Source organism: Chinchilla lanigera, unplaced genomic scaffold (assembly GCF_000276665.1).
Source record: "Chinchilla lanigera isolate Chin_1 unplaced genomic scaffold, ChiLan1.0 scaffold00032, whole genome shotgun sequence".
In the NCBI taxonomy this organism is placed as follows: Eukaryota; Metazoa; Chordata; class Mammalia; order Rodentia; family Chinchillidae; genus Chinchilla; species Chinchilla lanigera.
The window spans coordinates 14080823-14102743 of NW_004955433.1; the positions used below are offsets into that span (position 1 = coordinate 14080823).

The 21921-nt window shown below is 48.0% G+C and overlaps 1 protein-coding gene across 2 annotated transcripts in view; it reads left to right on the top strand.

Moving 5' to 3' along the window:
- Gnao1 (guanine nucleotide binding protein (G protein), alpha activating activity polypeptide O) overlaps positions 1-21921 on the top strand; it is a 165819-nt gene that overhangs the window by 76010 nt on the left and 67888 nt on the right. For both annotated transcript variants that reach the window (XM_005388343.2, XM_005388344.2), the window contains exon 3: positions 11831-11972. In XM_005388343.2, the coding sequence (XP_005388400.1) occupies positions 11831-11972 (142 nt within the window). The remainder of the gene's footprint in view (positions 1-11830; positions 11973-21921) is intronic.

A 21921-nucleotide genomic window follows, 5' to 3' on the forward strand; every position in this document is an offset into this window, starting at 1 on the left:
AAGAACCATCGGATAATATGCCCTCAAGGATCTCCATGTTTACTAAGCTTTTAACCCCCAAAAGGCTGCATTTGGCAAAGACACAGACATAATCCCATAATGGAACAGGTCCCATCCAGGAGCAGCCCCAAAGTCCGGTAGAGATTTGATGGAATTAACCCCTGGTCCATTCAGATGATGGGACAGCAGCGGCCAGAGAAGACTCTGGCTGACGTGGATCCAGGTGGATGACTTTTTCCGTAAGGCTGCATTTGGCTCCAGACACCCTGGAGCTTGATCAGCCCAAGAAACAGGCCAGCTACAGGGAGGTGACACAACCCATGTGACCTGCCTGAGAGACTGGGCAGTGCATGGCGGGAACGAATCCAGAGCCCCACTGACTTGTCCAAGCTTATGGCCGCAGGTCCATGGCAGAACCAAGACTGGACTCCCTGGTTCATCTGCCCATTTCTCAGGTTGCAGTGTGTGTTAGTAGCTGGTGGCACAAGAGGCTGGTCTTCTGTCTCCAAGGCCAAGGCACCATCCAAGGCCAAGGCCCCAAGACCCAGATCAAAAAGAGAGCAAGGAGTGGCACTCCGAAAGGCGGCAGTCTGAGCATCTCCCTGGCCGCCCCGTCCCCAGAACCATGCACCCAGTGAAGGGCGGGGTCCGTGATGGTTCACCACAGAGCTTCTATGCTGGAATCACAGCACGTCCCAGCCTCGTCTCTGACTCTGTCTGGTGACAATTGGCAGCTGACATCTTTGCTTCTGGCCAGCTCTAGCCCTTATTAAAAATGGCATCTTTATCATAGAATTCTGCAAGTCACTGTCCATAGGACGTATTCTTTGTTTTGTGCCAGTCATTCCTTGGGGGATTAGCCTGTTATTCTTTCTTTAGAACTTTTTAAAATATACCCAACTCTTCTGTGTTATTCTGAGAATAGCAAGTTTAAAATACAACATTAATTACTAAGGGCTCTTATTTATTGTATAAATAATTTTTGTACCAAATTCACTCTACAATTAAACAACTAGGTTTTAAATTAGGTTTTTTCTCTCTCTCTCTTCTTTTCAAGTAGCCAAGGGTCTCATTTGTGCTCATAGGCATCACACTAAGGTACAGGGGTCAGCCAACCTCTGTCTTGGCCGCCCAGGTTTTGTTGCTTTTGCCTCTCTAAAAATAAGCTTATGACAGGTAGCCTCCCAGCTGCCGGGTCTGAAACTGGAACAGGTCCCATCCAGGAGCAGCCCCAAAGTCCGATGGAATTAACCCCTGGTCCATTCAGATGATGGACAGCAGCGGCCAGAGAAGACTCTGGGCTGACGTGGATCCAGGTGGATGACTTTTTCCGTAAGTCCTTTCTGGCCAGGCTGGGCTGAGTTTGGTGCCTCTGCTGTGTGCTCCCACAGCTCTGCACTTGAAGGGCTCCCAAGGGTAGGCACAGCTGTGTGGGTCAAGTTCACTCCTCTGTACCCAGCACCTGGCATGAAGAAGGTACCCAAGAATCAATTGTCAGTGAGGTGTGGAGGTGCATGCCTATATTGCCAGCACTCTGGAAAGCTGAGGCAGGAGGGTCCCAAGTTCAAGCCCAGCCTGGGCAACTTAGCAACCTAGCAAAATCCAGTCTCAAATTTTTAAAAAAGAAATTGTTTTAAGGGCTAGGTGTATAGCTCAATGCAAAGTCCTTCAGTTCAATCCCCAATACCACAAAAAAAAGAAGGAAGGAAGGAAGGCAAGAAGGGAGAGAAGGAGGAAGGGAGGGAGGAAGAGCCAGAGATACAATTGTTAAATGAATGTCAGGTTCAGTGTGAAGGAAAAGAGTCTATAGTGTGGTTCCCTTGCAGGAAAAACAGTATGCATGCGGACTCCAAAGTGAAACAACTGCATTGTACACCGGCACATGGATGGTGGTTCCCTCTTGGTTTATTTCTTCTCTTTTCCTTAGCTATGTGCGTTGGAATCAGTAAGCATGCCAAGAACATACCTTCCAGTCAAGGCTGGAGAAGTCAGGGAAGGAGGAGGGAAAGCTGCTACTTAAAAGTAATCCACGACGAGAACAGCACCACTGGTGGGAGTCAGGCCAGTGCGGGAGGTACATAGAGGGACATGTTTTATTTTACTAGGTGGGCATTTGTTATAGTGTATAGTTAAGACAGAAAGTGTATAGTTTTAGTGTATAGTTAAGACAGAAATACTGTTTTAGTGTATAGTTAAGACAGAAATATTGTTTTAGTGTATAGTTAAGATAGAAATATAACTAGTAAATTCACTGCACATGACTGGGCGTCTATTGCCCTCTCTGATCTTGTCTTCCTCCACCTGTTGCTCTCTTTGTCACCCGGTCCATTCCAGTAGCTCTGGCTTCCTGCCATTACTCCCACACACAAGGTGCCCCAGACCCTTTGCACTTACTATTCCATCTGCCTGAAATGTTCCTCCTCACATAACTTCAAGCCCACCCCTCACCATTCAGCCCTCAACTTTACATACTACTGCCTGAGTCCTAACTCTGCCCACCCCCATAATCAGTCTGCCAGTTTTGTGTTTACTGCTTTATAATATCTGTTTGGTTGGCTACTTCCTTTCCTGTTGCCACTCATAGACTCTGAGTCCTGGAGGCAGGGGGTTGTGTCTGTCTTGTTCATGGTCTCCTGGGTGCCATGACCATGACACCTGGCACACAGAGGCCAATTCTGTCTGCCTGGGGAGAGGCAGTGGAGGATTAAAAGAAGTGATCTTGGAGTGTCCTGACCCTGCCAGCCAAGGAGCTGGGCTTTATGCCTGAGAAAATGTCTTAGTGACTTTTCTCGTTGCTGAAACAACATACCCAACACCCAAAGTTAAAGCAGGAAAGATTTATTTGGGATCACCGTTTATAGAGGTTTCAGTCCATAATCAGCTGGCTCCAAGGCAGGGTGGCATGGCAGAGGAGTATCCGCAGAGCAGGCAAAAGACAGCAGCAGACAAGCAGAAAGCAGCAAACAGCAAGTGGTGGCATCAGCCCTCTTTCTGTCCCTTATATTCTATCCAGGCTACCGCTCTTAGGGCAGGTAGCACTCACACTTAGGGTAGGTATCCTCAACCCTAGCATCCTATAATTAATCCCAGCATCCCACCTATGACCACATGAGGCTTTGCGGGGACATCTAAACACAAGTCTTAACAGAAAGCAAAACCTTACTTCCTAACAGGGCCCTCCAGATCTCAGGGTCTCTGCTCTCAGGATTCTGGGAAATCAGAATACAAAGTTCTGAATACACACAGAATCAGAATACACACACACATCTTACTTCTGCCCATCCAGTGGTCTCTGAGCCAGGCGTTCAGAACATGGGTTCCTTCCGGCCTTCAGTGCTCGCTTCAGTTGGGTCCAGGGATTTTACTGGGTAGGAGGGGATCCATGGCTTGGGAAACAAAACCAGTGCTCTAGCTTTGCTTTGACACTGATTTATCTGTGGCTTTTAAATAACATTAGCAGCTGGCACTGATTGGACCTTACTGTGATCTGGTCCCTCCCCACACATTATTTAATACTGCCAACAGCTCTTTAGAGAACAGTCATTGCACACATTTTACAGAAGAGAGATCTGGACCCAGAAGGCTCGGTAACTTGCCCATAGTGCCCACTGTTAATGAATAAAATAGCCTCAATATGTATTTGTGGAATGAATGAACAAGTGAATGAGTGAATGGTGTACTGTGGGGGATTGGGGCTGCTGCATTTCCCAGAAACTCCTGCCACTCACCCATCCCCATATCCTTCAACACCCTGTGCCCTGTAGACCACTGTATACTTCTCAGCTTGGCTATCACTCCTGGTGGTGTCCAAGTCAGGGGCCAGGCCTCACCACAGGTCACATCCCACTGGCTCCAAGACTTACTGCGTATGAGAGGAAATGCAAGAGCAGTGGCAGTTGGGATGGGGAGCATAAGGGGTCTCAGGTGGAACCATCTCTGCCTTTCTTGGCTGCTCCCCCCACCGCGTCGTCTCCTGCCAGCACCTCACCCTGGCTGGTGTTTGTGATATCTGCCCCATTGAACTAGCTTACTTCTTACACTCTCTGATTTAGAATCTAGAGAAGCCTCCCTTAGGAGGAATCGTGAGACGCATGTGAGGGCAAGTTCCAGAGCAGCCCTACCAACTGAGATCCTGTCTGCCAGCACGAGCACTGCCTTTGTTCACAGAGCACACATCTTCCTAGCACCCAGCCAGGGCTCTGGCAGACACCAGAGGCCACCTGCATGTGTATCCTGCTGAGTCTGCATCCCCTGCTCCAAAGAGGTTGCCCTGCCCTGCATACAAACTCTTCCTCTTATCTTTATTATAGTTTAAATTTTCCTTTGCCCCCCTTACAGTTTAAATAACCATTTGGGAAATTATTCAACATCTGTTTCCTCCACTTAGCATGTCAGCTTCTCAGGACAGGGACCAGGTCCCTTGGTTCATTCCTGCATCCTCAGCGCTTGATGACAGTGCCTGGCATGTAGTAGGTACCCAGAGAATAGACAAAAACTGAATGAGTAAAGCTGCTTGCAAAATGTGCCCCAAAGAATTCCCCAGTGTATTGGTAACTAGAGCTTCTACGACAACATGGAAAGAATCTTTCTGTTGTGCAGTTGGTTCAGTCTTTTTCCCACCTAGTACTGTCTGTCACCTTCTGTACGCAGGAGAGGGTCAAGGAATGTAACAGGCCTGCAGCACCATGGAAAGGCCTCTGGGGACTTCCCCTGCTATCCCATCACCTGACATTTCCTTCTGGGCAATTCTTCTAAGTCACCATTTCCCACCTGAAAAATGACTATTTCTGTGTGGACTCCAAGCATGACCATTTCTTTGGCCCAAGTACGGGGGCATCGTTATAGGAGCATGACCTCTGTTATCACACAGCCCCAGAAGGCTTGATTGGACAGCTCTGCTGGTCCCTCTGAACATGGTGTCCACAGAGTGGTGACGATTAACATCATGGTGAGAAGAGGGCTGCAAAGTCTCCAGCATTTACTTCCTCATACAGCCACACATAAAGGCAGAACCAGGGAACGGCTGGTGGGGAAACAGCTATTTGGGAAGCCGGGAGAAAGGTGGGCAGGACAGCAGTTCTCAAAGGCCTTTCTCTTTGGCCTGGGTGGGAAAACTTGCCCAGAGGCGTATATAGCCATCTCCCTTTCAGGCTTACTGGCTTGAACTAGATCACATAGCCACTCTTAGCTGTAAGGGAGGCAGGGAAAGGAGCTCTCCCTGGGAGAAGGGAATGCTGTAGGGCAGGAGCCGCACATCTTCAATTGGCCCTCGGCAGATGCTACCTCACGTTATTGTCTTCTGCATTCTCAGTACTGGCCTTATGTCACCGCGCAGCCTGAGAGCCCTTGAAGGTGGGAAGCTAGCCTTACAGCTTTGCAGTGGAGGCCCACCCAGAGGCCCTGCTGACTTTATCCTGGCATTCTAGTCCCCTCTCCTGGTCATTGTGGTCCCCAGGTCAAACATGAAGTATCTGTCTCCCCTTGAAAGTGATTGCTTGTTTTTTTCAAATAACAAATGCACATTTTAAAAACCGGAAATGATTGTGTAAAGAAAAGGTGACAAAGTACTGAGTGCCACCACTCAGAAGTGATGACTGATGTATTCTGTTACTTGTCCTCCCATATCCTCCTCTCTTTCTCACTCCTTCCTCCTCTCCCACCACCCAGCACAATCGTACGCACAGTTTTATGAGTATGGCCACACGGGACACATATTCTACTGTAACAGGTGTTTTTATTTTACATTCCCATCTGCCTCCAATGTTCTGATAGATTCTGTGGTGCCTCCTAATTGTAGCATGTGCTTATTAACTGAAGTACTGGCATCTTACTGTTCATTCCTTGGTTAATCATGTTCTGTGGGACCAGTGTGGTCGGTGCTCACTTTCCCTGGAGAGGACTTAGCTCCAGGACTATGTCCCCACTGCTGATCCAGTCTTCTTGATGGCTGGAATCCATTATTGATGGTTACAGGAGCAAAATACAGAGCCCTGACCCCAATGCCACCTGCCATTGTGTGCTTTTCCATCTGTGTTCATAAACATACTTTACGACATTGCCACGACAGCCCCAGATTGGGAAATTCAGCTTCTCTACCTGTAGTGGCTCCCAAGACGTTCGTTTGGTAAATGAGCAGAGTGCGCTCCTCTAGTCCAGAGAATGCCCCTTTGGCACCCTCCTCTCTCTCTGCTAGAGTGGTCAGCCTTTCCTTCTCTTCTTGGCAGGGAAAGGTTCTCCCAGGGCTTCCCAGCTCCCCTCCTCTTTCTTCACATCCTCTTCCTCCAGAGGACAAACACAGGACTGCACTTCTTTCTGCCACCCACCTCCCAAATGTAACATTAATACCAACAGCTAGCACTGCTTCGGTGCCAACCGTGCTGGGCACACCCTGTCATCTTTTTTATCCTAGCCGGGACCCCGTGAAGACTGCTACTCTTCCTGTTCCCATCTGCAGGAAGCCTTTGAGGAAGCTGAGCCACCAGGCAGCTAGGGAAATTACCCACCACACAGCCAGTGTCTGGCTCCAGAACCCCCAGTGCATGCATCCAATCTGAGCCACTGCTGGGACCCTGCTCGAGGATGGAGAGACTGTCCTTTTGCTAGTGGCAGGGACATTTAATTCAGCTGGAGATGGAGGCCTGTGTGTTCATGAGCCTTAAGGCCTGTGTGTTCATAAACCTCTAGAAATTAAGGGGGAAAGTGTGTGCTGGTGCATTTGTCACAGTCTCAGAGGGTCTGTTAGTCAGAGGAGGAGAATGGCTGCCAAGCCAGACGATCATCCAGGGTCCCTTCCAGCTCTTAAGCCTGTGGTTCTGTGCCCATATAAGGCCACTGTGCCCAGAGAGGCTTCCTGCAGCTCAGTGCGGTCCTGCAGTGTGAAAGGGAAATAGGGAGCAAAGGGAGCCCAAGTCTGGGCTGCCTCAAGGTCCCCAGGGCAGCTGAGAAGAACGAAGTGGGAGAAGCATGGGTCCCTCTTCAACTGCCTCCTCCCAGAGAGCTCTCAGACCTGCTCGGGCCAAGCCGACACCCTCCCTCTCCACTTTCCACTTGAGATCTCCTCACCTCGCAGCGTTGCCAGGTTCCCAGAGTCCAGTTGGCAGCTTCTGTCCAAAGTCGAATGCTCAGGCCTGTAGAGTCAGCCCTCGCCTGGTCAGACCTCTTGCTCCCTCCTCCTGGTTCTTCTGGCTGAGAGGCCTGGAGTACTTGAGTTATGGGTTCGCCTGGTCAGACCTCTTGCTCCCTCCTCCTGGTTCTTCTGGCTGACAGGCCTGGAATACTTGAGTTATGGGTGGTCCCCAAGGCAGAACTAGCTTGGCCTCCCCTTTGCTACCCTGGCTCCTCCAGTGTAAGAAATCTGGGAGATCCACACTCATCCTATATAGGGGTACACGTCTGCCTCCTCTAGTGAGCATCTTGGAGGAGCAGGTCTTATCCTCTGTATATTCCTGGCTTAGGTAGTTAAGTCTCACTTGCACCAAGTGCTCTCCAGAGCCCACCGTTACACCAGGTAATACAGAGAAGAAGAGCAGAGATGGGCGAGATGTGATGCCAAGGGCTGATGGGCTAGTGGTAAAAAAAAATTAATAAGTCTACTGTGAAATGATCTCTGGTTATTGTTATCCATCATAAAATGGTTTATGCATGACTATTGGTTATGAGTGACAGACACCCAAGTCACATTAGCTTATGCAAAAATAAGAGGGAGTTATTTTAGCTCCTATCACTCCAAGGGGTAGATAAGGTTGACTTCAGGTATGGTTGGATCTGAAGGCTCAAATGATGTCTCTGGTACCCGATTCTGTACTCTTCCACTCCACACTTCTGCCTGGGGCTGCTGCATCTCATGGAGCCTTAGTAAAGCCCATTCCTGCTTTCCAAATCAAGACCAAGGCACATCCCGGGGACTCAGAAATGGGTCATCCCATGAAAATAAGCCCCACTAAGGGCATCGCCAACCTCACCCCAGGTTTCCTTTCCTTGCCCAACTCCCCCACCCCGAACACGGAGCAGACATTGGAGGGGCTGCGGCTTGTGTTATACGTGCATCCTCGGGAGCCTCTTGAACCGTTGTAGGGCCCAGGGTGGAAGAAGCAGCCCTGCCTCAGCATCTGCCTTCCAGCCACAAGCAGCACCTCAGATGCTGCTCTGCCACGTAGAGGTGGTGTGCCCTCCCGTGAGCAGCCTGACCTCTCTAGGCCTCAGTTTCCTCATCTGGGAAGAGAAATTGATGATATTATCCCTCAGGATTGTCTTGGCAATTAGATGAACTGTAACAAGTTAAGCATTTGACACAGAAAGTAAACCTGCACACACTGGCCACAGTTACTGTTCTGTTTTGTTTTTTTTTTAATGCCACAAATGACAAAAATTATATTTGGAGGACACACAGCTCCTCAGTGACAGAGCTGGCACTGTTTCAGGCTCGTCTGCCACCTAAGCCGTGGCCACTGCTCTGTGTGGCCTCTCAGGAGTGATAAGGAGACAGAGAAAATAAAGGGGCTTTACTTGATACTTTTAAGGATATTTGTCTCAAATCATTGCTGGGAGGAAAAAAAAAAAAGGAAGACTGTGACATGACAAAATGGCATGGAAGGTCTTACACCAAAATATTCAGTGCTTTTCTCTGAGTAGTGGAATTATGAACAATGTTGCTTCTTTTCTGTATGGTCCAAGTTTTCTAGTCTTGAGTGAGTGCTTTTTTATTTTGGGGAAGGGAGAAAGGATATAAAATTCTGCCCTGAAACAATAAGTGCGGTTTTAAGCGAATATAAACCAGTTTGAATAAGTTACAAGCCTGATAATCATGTCTTGAGCAGTTTTACCCAAATTGCATCATTTCTGCAAACCTCAATGGACATTTCCTTTCTTGGAGCCACCACAGCTGACACGAGGCACCAGGCTGATACCTTCCAGGGCTCGTCCAGTGTATGGCTTGAGGTGTGGCAGATAGGACTGTGAACTTGGAGACCTAGGTTCCATTCCTAGCTCTGACGCTAGCCCACTGAGGACATTTGGCCAATTACTTAATCTCGCTCAGCTTTGGCTTCCTCTTTTGTCAAATGTGCATCAAAAAAAATGTACCCTTCCTACTTCATTGGGTGAGCATAAAGATTAATCATGGGTGTGAAAAATGATAGACGCAACCTAGGTATAAGGAAGTCCAACAGGCACCCAGGGGTCTAGAGAGCCCACCCAAGAGGGTGACAGGGCCTGTGGGCCCCAAAACAATGCCATAGGATCTCTTCCCTGGTTTCTGGTGAAGCACATCGCACCGTGGGGATCTCTAGATCTCACACACACGTGCTCACATGCACACACACACGTGCGCACATGCATACACACGCACACACTCGCATGCACACTGCTCAGGTCAGCCACCTCTAGAGAGTCTGGTTGGCAATTGCCTTTCTTTTAAGATTTTCAGTGATTCTTTTAGTGTTTACAATGGGTGTCTTTCATTTCACATGATGAGTCTTTCTACAGCATTCTTCCCTCTTATTCTTTATGCAGTTGTTACATAAATTTTACACATATTAATTTTCAGCCCTCTTCCTCTTCTTGCCTCTATTGGGATAATTTTTATTGCCATGTCTTCAAGATGACCAATCTTCCATGTGTCTAATCTTCTTTTAATCACATTCAGTAAAATTTTCATTTCAGCTACTGTGTATCATCTCTTTGTATATATTCTATTTCTTTCCTAATTAGATTCATGGTATCCTTTAACTTTCTGAGAACATTTTAAATCATTGGTTTTTGTTTGTTTCAGTTTTTTAAAACAGGATCTCACATTGTAGTGCAGGGTGGCCTTGAAGTCTTTATGTACCATAGGCTGGCACTGAGCTGGTAATCCTCCTGCCTCATCCTCCTGAGTGCTGGGATTACTGGTGTGTGCCACCACACCCTGCTAAAATAAATGCTTTGACATCCTTATTTGTTATCATCTCTGTCACATCTCTTCTTCTATTGACTAATTTTTCTCCTACGTAGGGGTCACTTTCCTGCTTCTTTGCATGTCCAAGAATTTTTTATTGGATGGTGATATTTGCATATCATGTTGACTATCTGGGTTTTGTGACATTCATTTAAAGAATGTTGACATTATTCTATCAAGCAGTGAAATTACTTGCAGGTCAGCTTGATTTTTTTTCCAGGCTTGTTTTTCAGCATTGTTAGGACAGGCTCTGGAGCCTTAGAGCTAATTTAGCCCTATACCATCGCATGAGCCATCTGGGGCCTCTGCTGAATGCCCCAGACATCCTACAAGGACTGTCTACTCTGGCTGGTAGGAACTTGTCTATTCCCCGTACAAGGGGGCTCTAGAAACTGTTCAGCCTGTGTGCTCCCTGAAGCTCTCTCTTTCCTTGGTACCATTTCTGTGCCCAGCTATGGCATCTCAGCTACTCAGCCAAAGACTCAGATGGACCCCAAGCAAATGCCTGGAGCGCTCTCTGCAGGTTTCTCTCCAAAGCCATCTGCCTCAACCTTCTGAACTCTGATTCTTATCTCTGCTGCCCAGAGAGCCACAGAGTTCTGCTTGGCTGCTCCCTGCCTGCTCTGTGGTCTGGTGGACACCTCCTGGGTCCCTTTGTTATGTCTTATATTTAGACGTGCCCCAAAGCTTCCTGAGGTCACAGGTGGGACTTTTTGGAGGTGGCTGGATACAGGGTGTGTGATGCTGAGATTAAGGGTGCGTACTTATTAAATTAATCCACTGATTGGTTCAGCATAGTTCTGGGTGTTGATAATGAGATCCCTGAGTGTGGATGGCACTGAATTACAATACTTAGTATGGGCAGATAGTATAGTATTTGTAAATTATAGCTCAATAAAGCTGGCTTTAAAAAAAAAAAAAAAAAAAGGACTGTTAGCACTGTTCTCCTGCTCTGAAGGTAATGAAAGAATGGAGAAGGCTGGTGAGGTAGAAGCAAGGGCTCAGCTGTCGGGTCGGTGCATTGCATCTCGGTCTGAAAAGTGTGTCCATAGAGGAGTTCACACAGTTTATTGGGGAACAGTTAATGTTAGGTGTTTGTCTTAGGTTTTATTTGCTCTTTGTCAAGTACTCCAGTTATGAGAGGATTCTTACAGCTTTGGCATGAAGTCCCCTTTCTGCTTTCTGTCTTATTCGGATCCTTATCCGCAATGAACATGCGTTGAGGGGCCACCAGTGAGGGTTATGCACCCTCTGAGAACTGTGATGTCCTTTGCGTGGACTCTGTGTCACTGCTGAGATCTAACAAAATAAGGGTGACTTGGTGATTAAATCCCAGCCAAAGATTAAAGAGCAGGGAAACATCTTCTGTTGACTTTTCTGTTGACCATGACGATAGTTATTCTTTCATTTTAAGCAATTCATCCTCCCCTCATTAAAAGCACTGAGTTTTCTGTGAAGAGAAATACATTATTCATTTGCAGACTTCTTACAAGGATCTCCAGCAATATGCCCGAGTGTATACTTAAGACCCTGAGCTTTGCTTAAAATACCAATTTTAAGTGCTCACTCAGTGTTTGTTCCTCCTGTTCTAAGTACTTTCAAATACTTAAAATAGTTGTCAGCATCTCTTTTCTTTCATGTATATAGTGAGCATGACAAGCTGGTTTTTTCTTCAATACTCTGTTTTTAGATGATTTTCAGCAATTCTTGTAGGTTTTATTCCTTCACATTATACAGCACTACTGCAGCAGCCCAGCAGTTCCTCCCAGTGGGACCTCACCCTCACCCCAGTAACCTGGAAGGGTGGCCCAGGGCTTTCAGTGCCTAGTGCTATCCACGCTGAGTGAGGACAGGGCAGTGCACTCATCAGGTGTTGTATGTATGGTTTTTCCCCAGGATCATCCATGAAGATGGCTTCTCCGGAGAAGATGTGAAGCAGTACAAGCCTGTGGTCTACAGCAACACCATTCAGTCTCTGGCAGCCATTGTCCGAGCCATGGACACTTTGGGCATCGAATATGGTGACAAGGAGAAAAAGGTAAGCAGGTCCCTGAGCTCAGGGGCATAACACGGAGCGGACCTATCTCTGTAACCCTGCTGCTTCTTTCTAATAATACCAGGCTGCTCAAAGGGGCAAGAGACACTGCTCCGTATTGCAGCTATATGGCAGCCATCACCAACATAAGCCGTTGCACCAGCGTACCATGTAAACATGGGGCCACAGCAGTCACCTGCAAAGCCAGCAGCTGCAGAACTCCATGGCTGGTGACTGTCCTGAGGCGCCCATGATACAGGATAAATACCCACCCTCAGATAGTTGACCTGATCAGAAAAATACTTGCTGAGTCAAATTCACCTCGCCTAGCCACCTTCTCCCCTCCTTAGGGCTGCCTTTGCCTTCTTGGGATGGGGGATGCCGTTTGACTTGACATGCTGTACCCTATACTAAACAGCGTATGCTTGCAGCCCCTCCTAGGCAGGTCTGAGGCTCTCCTTCCCACAGGATTCAGTGTCCTAGAACAGGGATTGGGTTTTGGTCAAGTTTCTGGATATCTGATAAGTGGCGAATTGGATAAGTATACAAAAACCTCTTATTCACAAATGTTTGTATTCACGGGATGACTGAACTGTATGCAGCTACGCTGGCAAAGCCAAGTGTAGCTTCACTGGCAAAGGAAGGGGAGGGGAGCTGTAAGGGAGAAGCAAAAACAGGCTCAGAGAACTTGATCTAGAAGCAGCACTTTGCCAACTGTTTTGATAGAGAATCCCACCATCCTCTCCAGAGCCAGGGAAAGGGAGCAGGGGAGGCCTCTCAGCAAACACCAGGCCTGCACTGGAGATTCTGGATAGTATCTGTTCCTGGCTACTGTGCAGCTTATACTTTTTCTTTTTTTTTTTTTTTTTGCTAAAATTCATCTCTCTTACAGAGGAAAGCTATCATAGTCTCTGTGCAGCTGATAAATCATCTGTGACAGATAACTTTAAATGCAAAATTTAATATTTTATGCGCAAAATCCTAATTCCATGGGGTAGAGTCACCCTGGCTCAGGCACTGGCTCCTCCAGACTCGTAGGAAATTGGATGACTGAGAGGGTGTTGCAGGCCCACTTGGGGCACGGTGGCGGGGAGGGGTGCTGGCAGAGGCCTGGCCAGTCTGTTGCGTGCCTCTCAGGAGCCTGAGTCAGAAGCAGTTGCCCCACAGGACACCAGCTTTGGTTGTGGTCAGCAGAGCCAGGGCTATGGAAGGAGGAAGGCAAACTGAGAGGTACTGTTAGTCCTTCAGTCTTGCTTCTGTTAAGCGTTCACTACGGGCTTCCAGCATACTCAGTGCTGGGGATATAGGAGTAGGCACAGCAGCAGTGGTGTATGGAGAAAGCAGACACTCAGGAGACGCCCAGATCATCCGTGTTGGCTGGGGGAGCACAGGGTCTCATTCACCTTCACAGTGGTAACAACAAAGTAAAATGGCTGTCATGTGTTGAGCACTACTTACTGCCAAGCCCTGCGCCTTTACCTGTATTAATTCATTCTAAATCCATGCAGGCACTGAGACGGAAAGCAGGTGGGGCCTAGTGTGACCTTCAGACATGGTACAGGCCCCAGGCCTTTGGTTTCTCTTCTCCTGGGGCCCGAGGGGGAGATGGTGCCTCCTCAAATCTCAGCTAACCAGATGGCAGGCAGGACTAATGGCACACCCCGCATATGTGTGGCACTTGAGATCCCAGTCAGCTTTTGCTTCCCAGAGTCTCCTCCCCTGAGTATAACTCGGAAGAGGCAAATGTGACTTTGGAATGCTTTTCTCCTTCCATTTTGGAAAACGTTAACTGTTCCTGTGGAATTTTTTTCCGCTTTATCCTGAATAAAGAGATGATTACTTGGGAATTGCTAGGAGGCTGATAGGTTACTGGTTACATAGTAGAGCCTCTGGCAAACAGGCTCTTCTCTGGCTATCTCTCCTTGATGAGACTTTCGCACCAAGGCAGCCTTCAGGTAGGAGAGTGGGAGGGCTGCAATCGAGGGAAGATGGAAAGCAACAGGACTCCCTGGAGAGCCCAGCAGACTCAGTAGAGTCCAAGCCCAAGCCTGTTACAGCAGGTGGGACCTTGGCAGTACAGGCGTACAGGGATGATCTTCTGCCTGGCGAGGCCTCTGAGCTCATGTGCACCTCTTCCCTGTATTCTGCTCCTCCCTCTGAGGAGCAGGGACATAAATTAAGTTCAAGACTCAGGTTGAAGCAAGCCTGGCAGCTGGAGAAGGGCTTTCCTGGGAGCAGCTGGGTAGGCCAGAGTGGCATTGATTCTCCTCTGTTGATAGTGGGCACACAGGCCTGGGAGGGTAGTAGAGGCTTCAGGGCCTGCTGGCAGGGGCCGGCTGTGGGAAGCCAAGATTCTTCTTCCCTTTTCCTCATCCTCAGCGAGCTTCCTCTGTAGAGATACAGACAGCAAACAAGTCTTCAAGTAGGTGACGCATAGCCTCACAAGATGACCAGGACAGGGTGAAAACTAACAAGGGACATAAGGGAGTGGGGGGAGCAGACAAAAGTTTTCCAAGGAGCACCAAGGAGCCCTGAGGGAGGAGTGAGCCAGGTGACTGGAAGAAGGTAAAGTTCTCCTAAGCGTGGTCTACCTCAGCAGCCTAGTTGTTGCTGTCCAGCACCCTGGCCTCAGAGCTGAGCCTCAAAATTACTGTTTCTCTGATTTCCTGAGGGCCTGTTCACCTAGGGGATCTGTCATTTGGATGTTGGGAACCACTCCATGCAGTACTCAGACGGTGTTTGGATCTCTAAAGAAAAGACCCTCTTCCTACTCAGGCCTTATCTACTTCTGCTGCCCTCACTCCCCCCATGGTTATATCTGGAGGACAGCCCCATACCCAGGGCCTCTGTGGGACTAGCCAGCTTTGTGCCCCAAGGGCTTCTAAAAGCCTACTTGCTAGACTGTAGTGCAGCCACTGGAACAAGTGTCCCTGGGCTTCTCCTGGCAACTGGCTCCCCACCTTTCCTGGCCCTCCACTTGAAGGAGAACTGACTGGTTCCTCCCTTGGCCTCTCAGTCTTGTGAACTTGCTTGAGGCTGTGTGGTTTTGCATGAGCTTCCTGAAAGAGGGGAAGACCGTGGCGTGTGCTTGCATCATCCTATGGCCCCAGACTATATGCCTCAGCCTCACTAGATGACAGATAAAGACATGCTCTTCTCCTCAGGCCTTTGCTAGGCCTTCTCTCAGCCTCCACTCTCTTTTCTGCTTCCCTTCTTCATGGAAGTGCTCCATTTAGTAAGAACCAGCTGTACACGCTGTCTTCCATCCACTCCCCGCCTCCCCCCATGTCAGAGCAGCAGAGTACAGTGCTTTCTCTCCATTAAGCACTTACGCCATGCACTGGTATACAGGGTGATTGTGTGGATGTCTCTGTCCTTAGAGCAGTGAGCCTTGCACTTTAGTTGGGTTAGAATTCCTTGCAGCAGCTGATAAAAGCCACCAGCCTTCTCTGCCAGAAAGAGGCACATATACACATATCTAGGAAATTTTGTTGACAACTTCAGGGAGTTCCAGACCACTTTAAGCCCACTGAGGGAGGCTAGAATGAGAACTGTTCACATTTAAGATCTTTCTGATCAAGGTTTGGGTCATTCACCTTTGGATCAACTCCGTACCCCAACAAGCAGCATAATGTTCAGAACATAGTAGGTCTTTGAAATGCATCCCTTGGATGGAATAACATTTTTCACTTTCTCAGTTCTCAGGGAAAAAAGGAAAGTACTTGGAATTTCATCACTAAAGGATTATATGTTGATTGTTCAGTACCTGTCCTGTGGAGACTTGTGCCAAACCCTGTGCAAAAAGGTCAGAGGCCTATGAATCAAGGCCTCTGAGGAGCTGGCCGTCTCTTCTGATGATGAGGCTCACAGGCTAAATGAGCACAGCCTTGCCATGCGGGGATCTGGGAAACTTCTTAGGGGAAGGGAGGCTGAAACCATCCTTGAAGTATAGGTATGGTCAGACAGGTATAGGTCTGGATAAGGAAAGGGCCTAATGCTGCAGAAGAACCCTGAGAAAAGGCAGTGGTAATGATCCAAAGGAGATTTAATTGGCAGAGCAGGCCCACAGCCAGAACAGCAGTGGGATGTGAGCATAGCGTGGCAAAATTAAAGACACCATGGAGCAAGACTTGGAAGGCCTTGGAACATATGGGAATTTGGGTTTTATCTTATTAGCAGTAGGAACTGGAGAGGAGTGGAAACAAAATGAGATTTTAGGCAGCTCTTCTAATGGCATGTGCAGAGTGGACTAGGGGGGAGATCCTGAAAATGGGGGCACAGGTTAGGGACTGACTGCACTAGGCCATGCGTGAGGTGTGGAGGTCTAATTGAGGGGTCAGGAAGGAGGAGCAGTTCAGAGGGGAGCGGCAGAAAGCAGTAAAGGGGCAAAAAGGTAAGGACCAAGAAACTAAGACACTTGTGTCACCTGCCTGGACGGTGGGAGCAAGGAAAAGGTTCAGGCAGAAAGTCTGGGGGCAGCGCCCAGCTGCTGTCCAGTGAGTCTGCCTTCAAACCTAACGGACTCGTATGTGGGAGTGACCAGTGAGTAGATGGGTGTGGAGAACCAGAGCCCCAGGAATTGTGGCTCCAGGGTAGCAGTAGCTTCCAGTTTTTACATCCCAGGTTCTGTTTTAAACAATTCCCATTGTTATTTAATAAATATTATTTAACATGTAAGTCATTTAACCCTAACAACTACCTATGCAGCACTGCTATTATCTCCACTTTATAAGTGAAAAAAGTGAGGCACAAAGAGGCCAAGTGCCTCACCCAGGGCCGTGCACTACACTACAAAATACAAACATATATTGTAGATGTGTAACCTGTACCGTCCCTGTGGCTCAGATCCACAGTGCCTCTTTTTTTTTTCAGTGCTGGTGATTAAACCCATGGCCTTGAACAGACTGTCCAAGTGTTCTACCACTGAGCTACATTCCCAGCCCCCTTTGACTATTTATTGTTTTATTTTGAAAGGTCTCCCTCCCTTTCTTCTCCTGCCTCTTCCTCTCAGAAGCTGTTCTTCACGTCCTTTCTCCTCTCCCCTCCTCCATCCACTTTTCTCCTCTCCTTCCATCTCCCCTCCATCATTACTGTATTATGTAAATTGTCTTAACCTTTGCAGCCAAAGTTTGCCCCTCCCACTTCCTCTGTCCTTAGTCCGGAGCCTACATCTGCATCACAAGAGCAGAGGAATTCGGGGGAACTGGTGTGAGCTGCAGACCAGGAGTTAAAAATAGAGAGAATAGACAATGACAGGGTTAGAAGGTTCACTTGGCCCAGTGGCGGAAGGGAAGGAAGACATCTTTGAACAATCTTTGTTACTAAATTTTATATCAGACACACCTGTGCATATATAAACCAGTACAAAATGTGTGTGTGTCTCTCTAAATATGTGAACTATATTATAAACTAATGAAACATTAGTAGTATTGGGGATCAGAAAAAACAGTACCTAAAGTATGACACTTCAGCATGCTGAGTAGGTTGAAGGAAAGGTCATTGGAAGAGCCTCAGAAATAAGTCTTTCAGATCTAACCCTCTGTCTCCTACTTGCCCTACCCCCACCCTATAATCATAGAAGCCAGAAAGCCTCTTCCCCAAGGCAGCTCATATAAACTAGAAACATTACTCTAACTTGGTCTTTCTGTTTAAGAGCTGACCGTAAAGAAATTCTGTAACTTACCTTATACAATAGAACATAAAACCCTCATTTCAGGGGGCTCCCAATCCATACCTAGAAGGCATGAATGCTACCCAAAGAGCCAGGAAGACTCCAAACAGACAGGCTTTGCTGGGGTTCCCCCACTTCACTCTGTTACCTTAGATCATACACTTTTCGTCCACTCACATTTCTACCCAGCTCTCCATTCTTCATTGAACCTAAGTATAAAAATACAGTCTCCTATAGACCAGTGATGATGGGTCTCTTAGAACTTTCAGTGACAATAAATAGCTAGCTTCGGCAGCCTTGCCATAAGTCTGCCACCATGGCTATAGGCCCAGTGGTCTCCATTTCACAAGGCTCTTTTATCACCTAAACGTGTGATTAAATAAACCTGTTGTTCTTTTCTTGTGTTAGCCTGCCCTTTGTTACAGGGGTGTTCTCCTGTAACCCTTACAACGAGTGAGGAGTGGTATATCTTTCCGCCCCTTACAATAGCAAAGCAATGTCCTGAGCTTTCATCAAGCTGTATTCAGTTGAAAATACTACCATTTTCTTTCCTTCCCTCCTTTTTTTAAAAACAAAAACAAAAATCTTTTTGTGCATATACTTATTTCTTCCACTTATAAATTCCTTGGGGTTGGAACATCATCTAACACAATGCTTAGCCTGAAATCAGTATTGGATACTGGGTTCAGAGTCCAGCTCAACCACCAGCTGTGTGTCTCTGGGTAGACTGTTTAGCCTCTCCAAGCCTCAATGTTTTTATATGTAAAATAGCCATAATTCTAATACTTTCTTCATTGAACAACTACAAGAGTGAATGAAATAATGAAGGATAGTGCCAGATACAAAAAAATTCTCAGCACGTGCTTACTATGGCTCTTTTCCTGTTAAAATTATTATTATTGCGAACATACTGATGAATTAGCCACACAGCAACCTACCGAGGGATGTCAAGGTATTGTCTACATTTTTCAGCTTAGAAATGGAGGAACAAGGCCCTGAATTGGCTGCCCAAGGTCCCTGGCCTAAGCAGGATGAAAGGTCTGTGCTGGCTAGAATTGCTGTGCAGGGCATTTGTGTGCCACCAGGAGCTTCATTAGAACTGTCCCCACTAGAGATAGGTAGAATGAGATTTCACACAGTTTCCAGAATGTCATGGGATCGTCTCTGGTGAAAGAAATAGTGACATTTAAGTCACACGGTGGAACCCAGAACACTTCTTTTTTCTAATCATGGAAATGTGGTACCATCTGCACTGTGCAGGACTGTTCACCTTGTGGTTTGCATGAATTCTGAAAGAGATAAAAACAAGGATGCTATGTGGCCTGTGTCCACCTGAGTTCCCTGGGGCCTGCAGACAGTTCAGTGGTGGTTATCAAATCTGATGGGGGTTGGAAGAGACACATAAAGACCTCATACTCGTGTAGCCCAAACCCGAGGCCAAGAAGAGGCGTATACACTTGCCATATGCAAGTACTGAGGCTCTGCACGTCTCAGCCCCAAAGCCTGGCCCTGCCTGGCCCATTTGCTTGCCCAGATTGACAGAGTTTGAAAGTCCTGCATTCATCACCATCCCATTCTTTTACTCCATTTTTAAGAGAGCAAAAGAGGGCCATCTGGCCTAAACAGTAAGATTCCCTGGTGGCAGACCCAGGACCAGGACTTTGGGTTTCCTAAGTAACTGTTCAGCTCTTTCCATCACACCAGGGTGCCTCTAGTCACTAGATCAACAGGGGACCTTGTTTTCTTTATTTTGTTGGCTAGTCATTCCACAAATACTTATTTAGTACATACTTCCTGAGGAACAGCGTATGAAGTAGTAGGACAGTTACAAGGTCAGGAGGCGTCCAGTCTTGTGCAGAGATGACATCCTAAGCTGAGAAGGCAGGCGCCTTGGTTTCCAAGGTTTCTGCCAGCTCCGACATTCTAGATCTCCAGGATTCCATGTGGTCAGGTCAGCCTGCTCCCTGTACTCTGAGGCTGGGTCAAGGCCCAGCTCCTGGTTTAGGGGAGGCATCCACTGTTAAGCCCCAACAGAATGATCTTCTGACCTGGCAACTCCACCTTGGCCTGGGGTGACAGTACCATGGGCTGTTCCTGGTCCTCCTCTAAAAGGAAGAACTGACTCCAAGACACAGCACTTTTCAACATGGGAAGGAAGACGAGGGATTTTCGAGATGTCTCTCGGTGCCTCTCCTTCTTAGTCTTGGGTTTCTTCCTTTGTCACTCCCAAGCTTCACTCCCACTGCCCCCAGCACTCTGCTTTATGGGTGGCATACCTCTGTGGCCAGACAGCAAGTCGGGGAGGATGGGACAGCCCTGTCCATCTGCACGTTCCCACATCATCACGCTCAGGGCCTCGCCTAGATCAGTGACACTGGAGTGTCCATGGGTGATCCACTCATCCACCAGCTCTGTGCCACTGCTAGGCCCAAGGGCCAGGTGCTAGGGACAGGCTTGAGAGCAGGACAGAGTTCCTACCCTGAACAGAAGCATCCCTGAAGGAAAGAAGGAAAGATGTGGAATACCCCTCTTTTCATTCCTTCTCAGCCCCCTTACCAGCCAGAGCAAGGTGACAGGAGGAGCTTCCTGTGCTCACCCGTTGATTCTGCATTCCTGCATTCACACAGGGATGGGCAAGACCCAACCTGCACCCAAGAGGGCAGACCAGAGGGCAAACATATCAGTGAACAGACCTTTTTATTTTCATGAAAGCACAAGGGCAGAAACCCCTGGGCAACATCACACAGAGACAAGGTAGGCACAAGCTTAGTCACTGCACTACCCTAGTCAAGTCCCGACTCCTCTGCTTCCTCATGTGAGACAATAGAACAAGGTCCACGTTCCTCACATTCCTTAGTTACACACTCCAGTGATTGTGATGAAGACCATAATAGTGACCTACCTCATAGGGTTGTCAGTGGATTAGATATTCCAGTGAACGCACACTTACAGCACATTCCCTGACTTAAGATATCGCGTATCAAGAACAAGGGGGTGTTCCTTCTTGATGGAGGGTCCTTCTCTGGGGATATCAGATCAGGGATTGTGGTCTAGGCTCAGAGACGAAGGACATTCCTGTAGGAGACCAGGCTGCATATGCTGCCTGCTCCCAGAACATTCTGAGGAAGTCACCCTATAGACTAAACTGCTAAATAACAGTCACCTAAGAAAAAACCCATGTGCTTCCTGCCTTGCAGCCTTTGACCTAGAGGCACCAGTCCAAGAGTGGACATGCTCCCTGACCTTTTCTTCCAGGAGCAGGAGGCAGAGTGCCCTGATACTTGTACAGCTGTGCCACATATTAGATTTGGGCAATTGAATCTTAGCTATATATGGTAAACACTTTTCCCTCAAGCAAGTCACTCAGATCACCTGAGTGTAAGTGTAAGTTAGGGTACACTTGGCTGCCACAAAACCAGCAGTGGCCTAACCCATGGGGCAGCCTCTGTTTACCAGATAGGGAGTCCCAAGAGTCCCCTTTCCCAGGGCTGCTTCTGCAGCAGGGCAACATCAGGGCCTAGGCTAGCGCCTCACTGGCTTTCAGGATGCTCATGTTTCCTAGATGGCAAGCATCACGCCCTCACACACGAGTCCAGAGATGGAAGAAGTAGGGCAGCCCTGGACTTCTCCTCACACCACACTGTAGTAGGGCTTTTGTGGCCACTCTAGTAGGACACACAGTCAAGAAGAAAGGGGACTTGGGATACTACCATTCACCACCTGCCACACATCTTTTGCAGACCGTGATGGAAACTGAATAAGAACACAAAAGTGAATGTGGCAAGTTTATGGGAAGCATCATGCAAAGATCAAGTATGGTGATGGGAACTCAGGCTGATGTCACTGGTGGATGCTGTTATCTTCTCCAGTTTTTACTTTTGTTTTCCACATGGGCTCAGAAACTAGAGTATTGACCCAAGTGGCAACAGAGACAAGAAAACAGCTGAGCGCAAAAATCCTGGCAGCACAAAGCAGGTAGCAAAGGTGTCTCTGGGTGAAAAGTCTCCCCACATAAGCCCAGGGCAGACAGTGGCAGATGCTGCCTGCGTTAAGGCTGCCAGCCTCACCTCTGCCCTGCATACTGGGCTCACTGGTCATGGCAAAAACCCCAGGCAGCTCTCAGCCTCTACCTTCCCTCGCCTGGCTTCCCTGGCATGCCAGGCAGAGTGGAGCAAGTGCTCAAGGTCAGTCACCATTAACCTCTTCCTGGTCACTGCCTGCAGGGAAGGGCATGGAATTTCAGGAAGAACGAAAAGTAAAAGGAAACTCAGATGAAAGGCT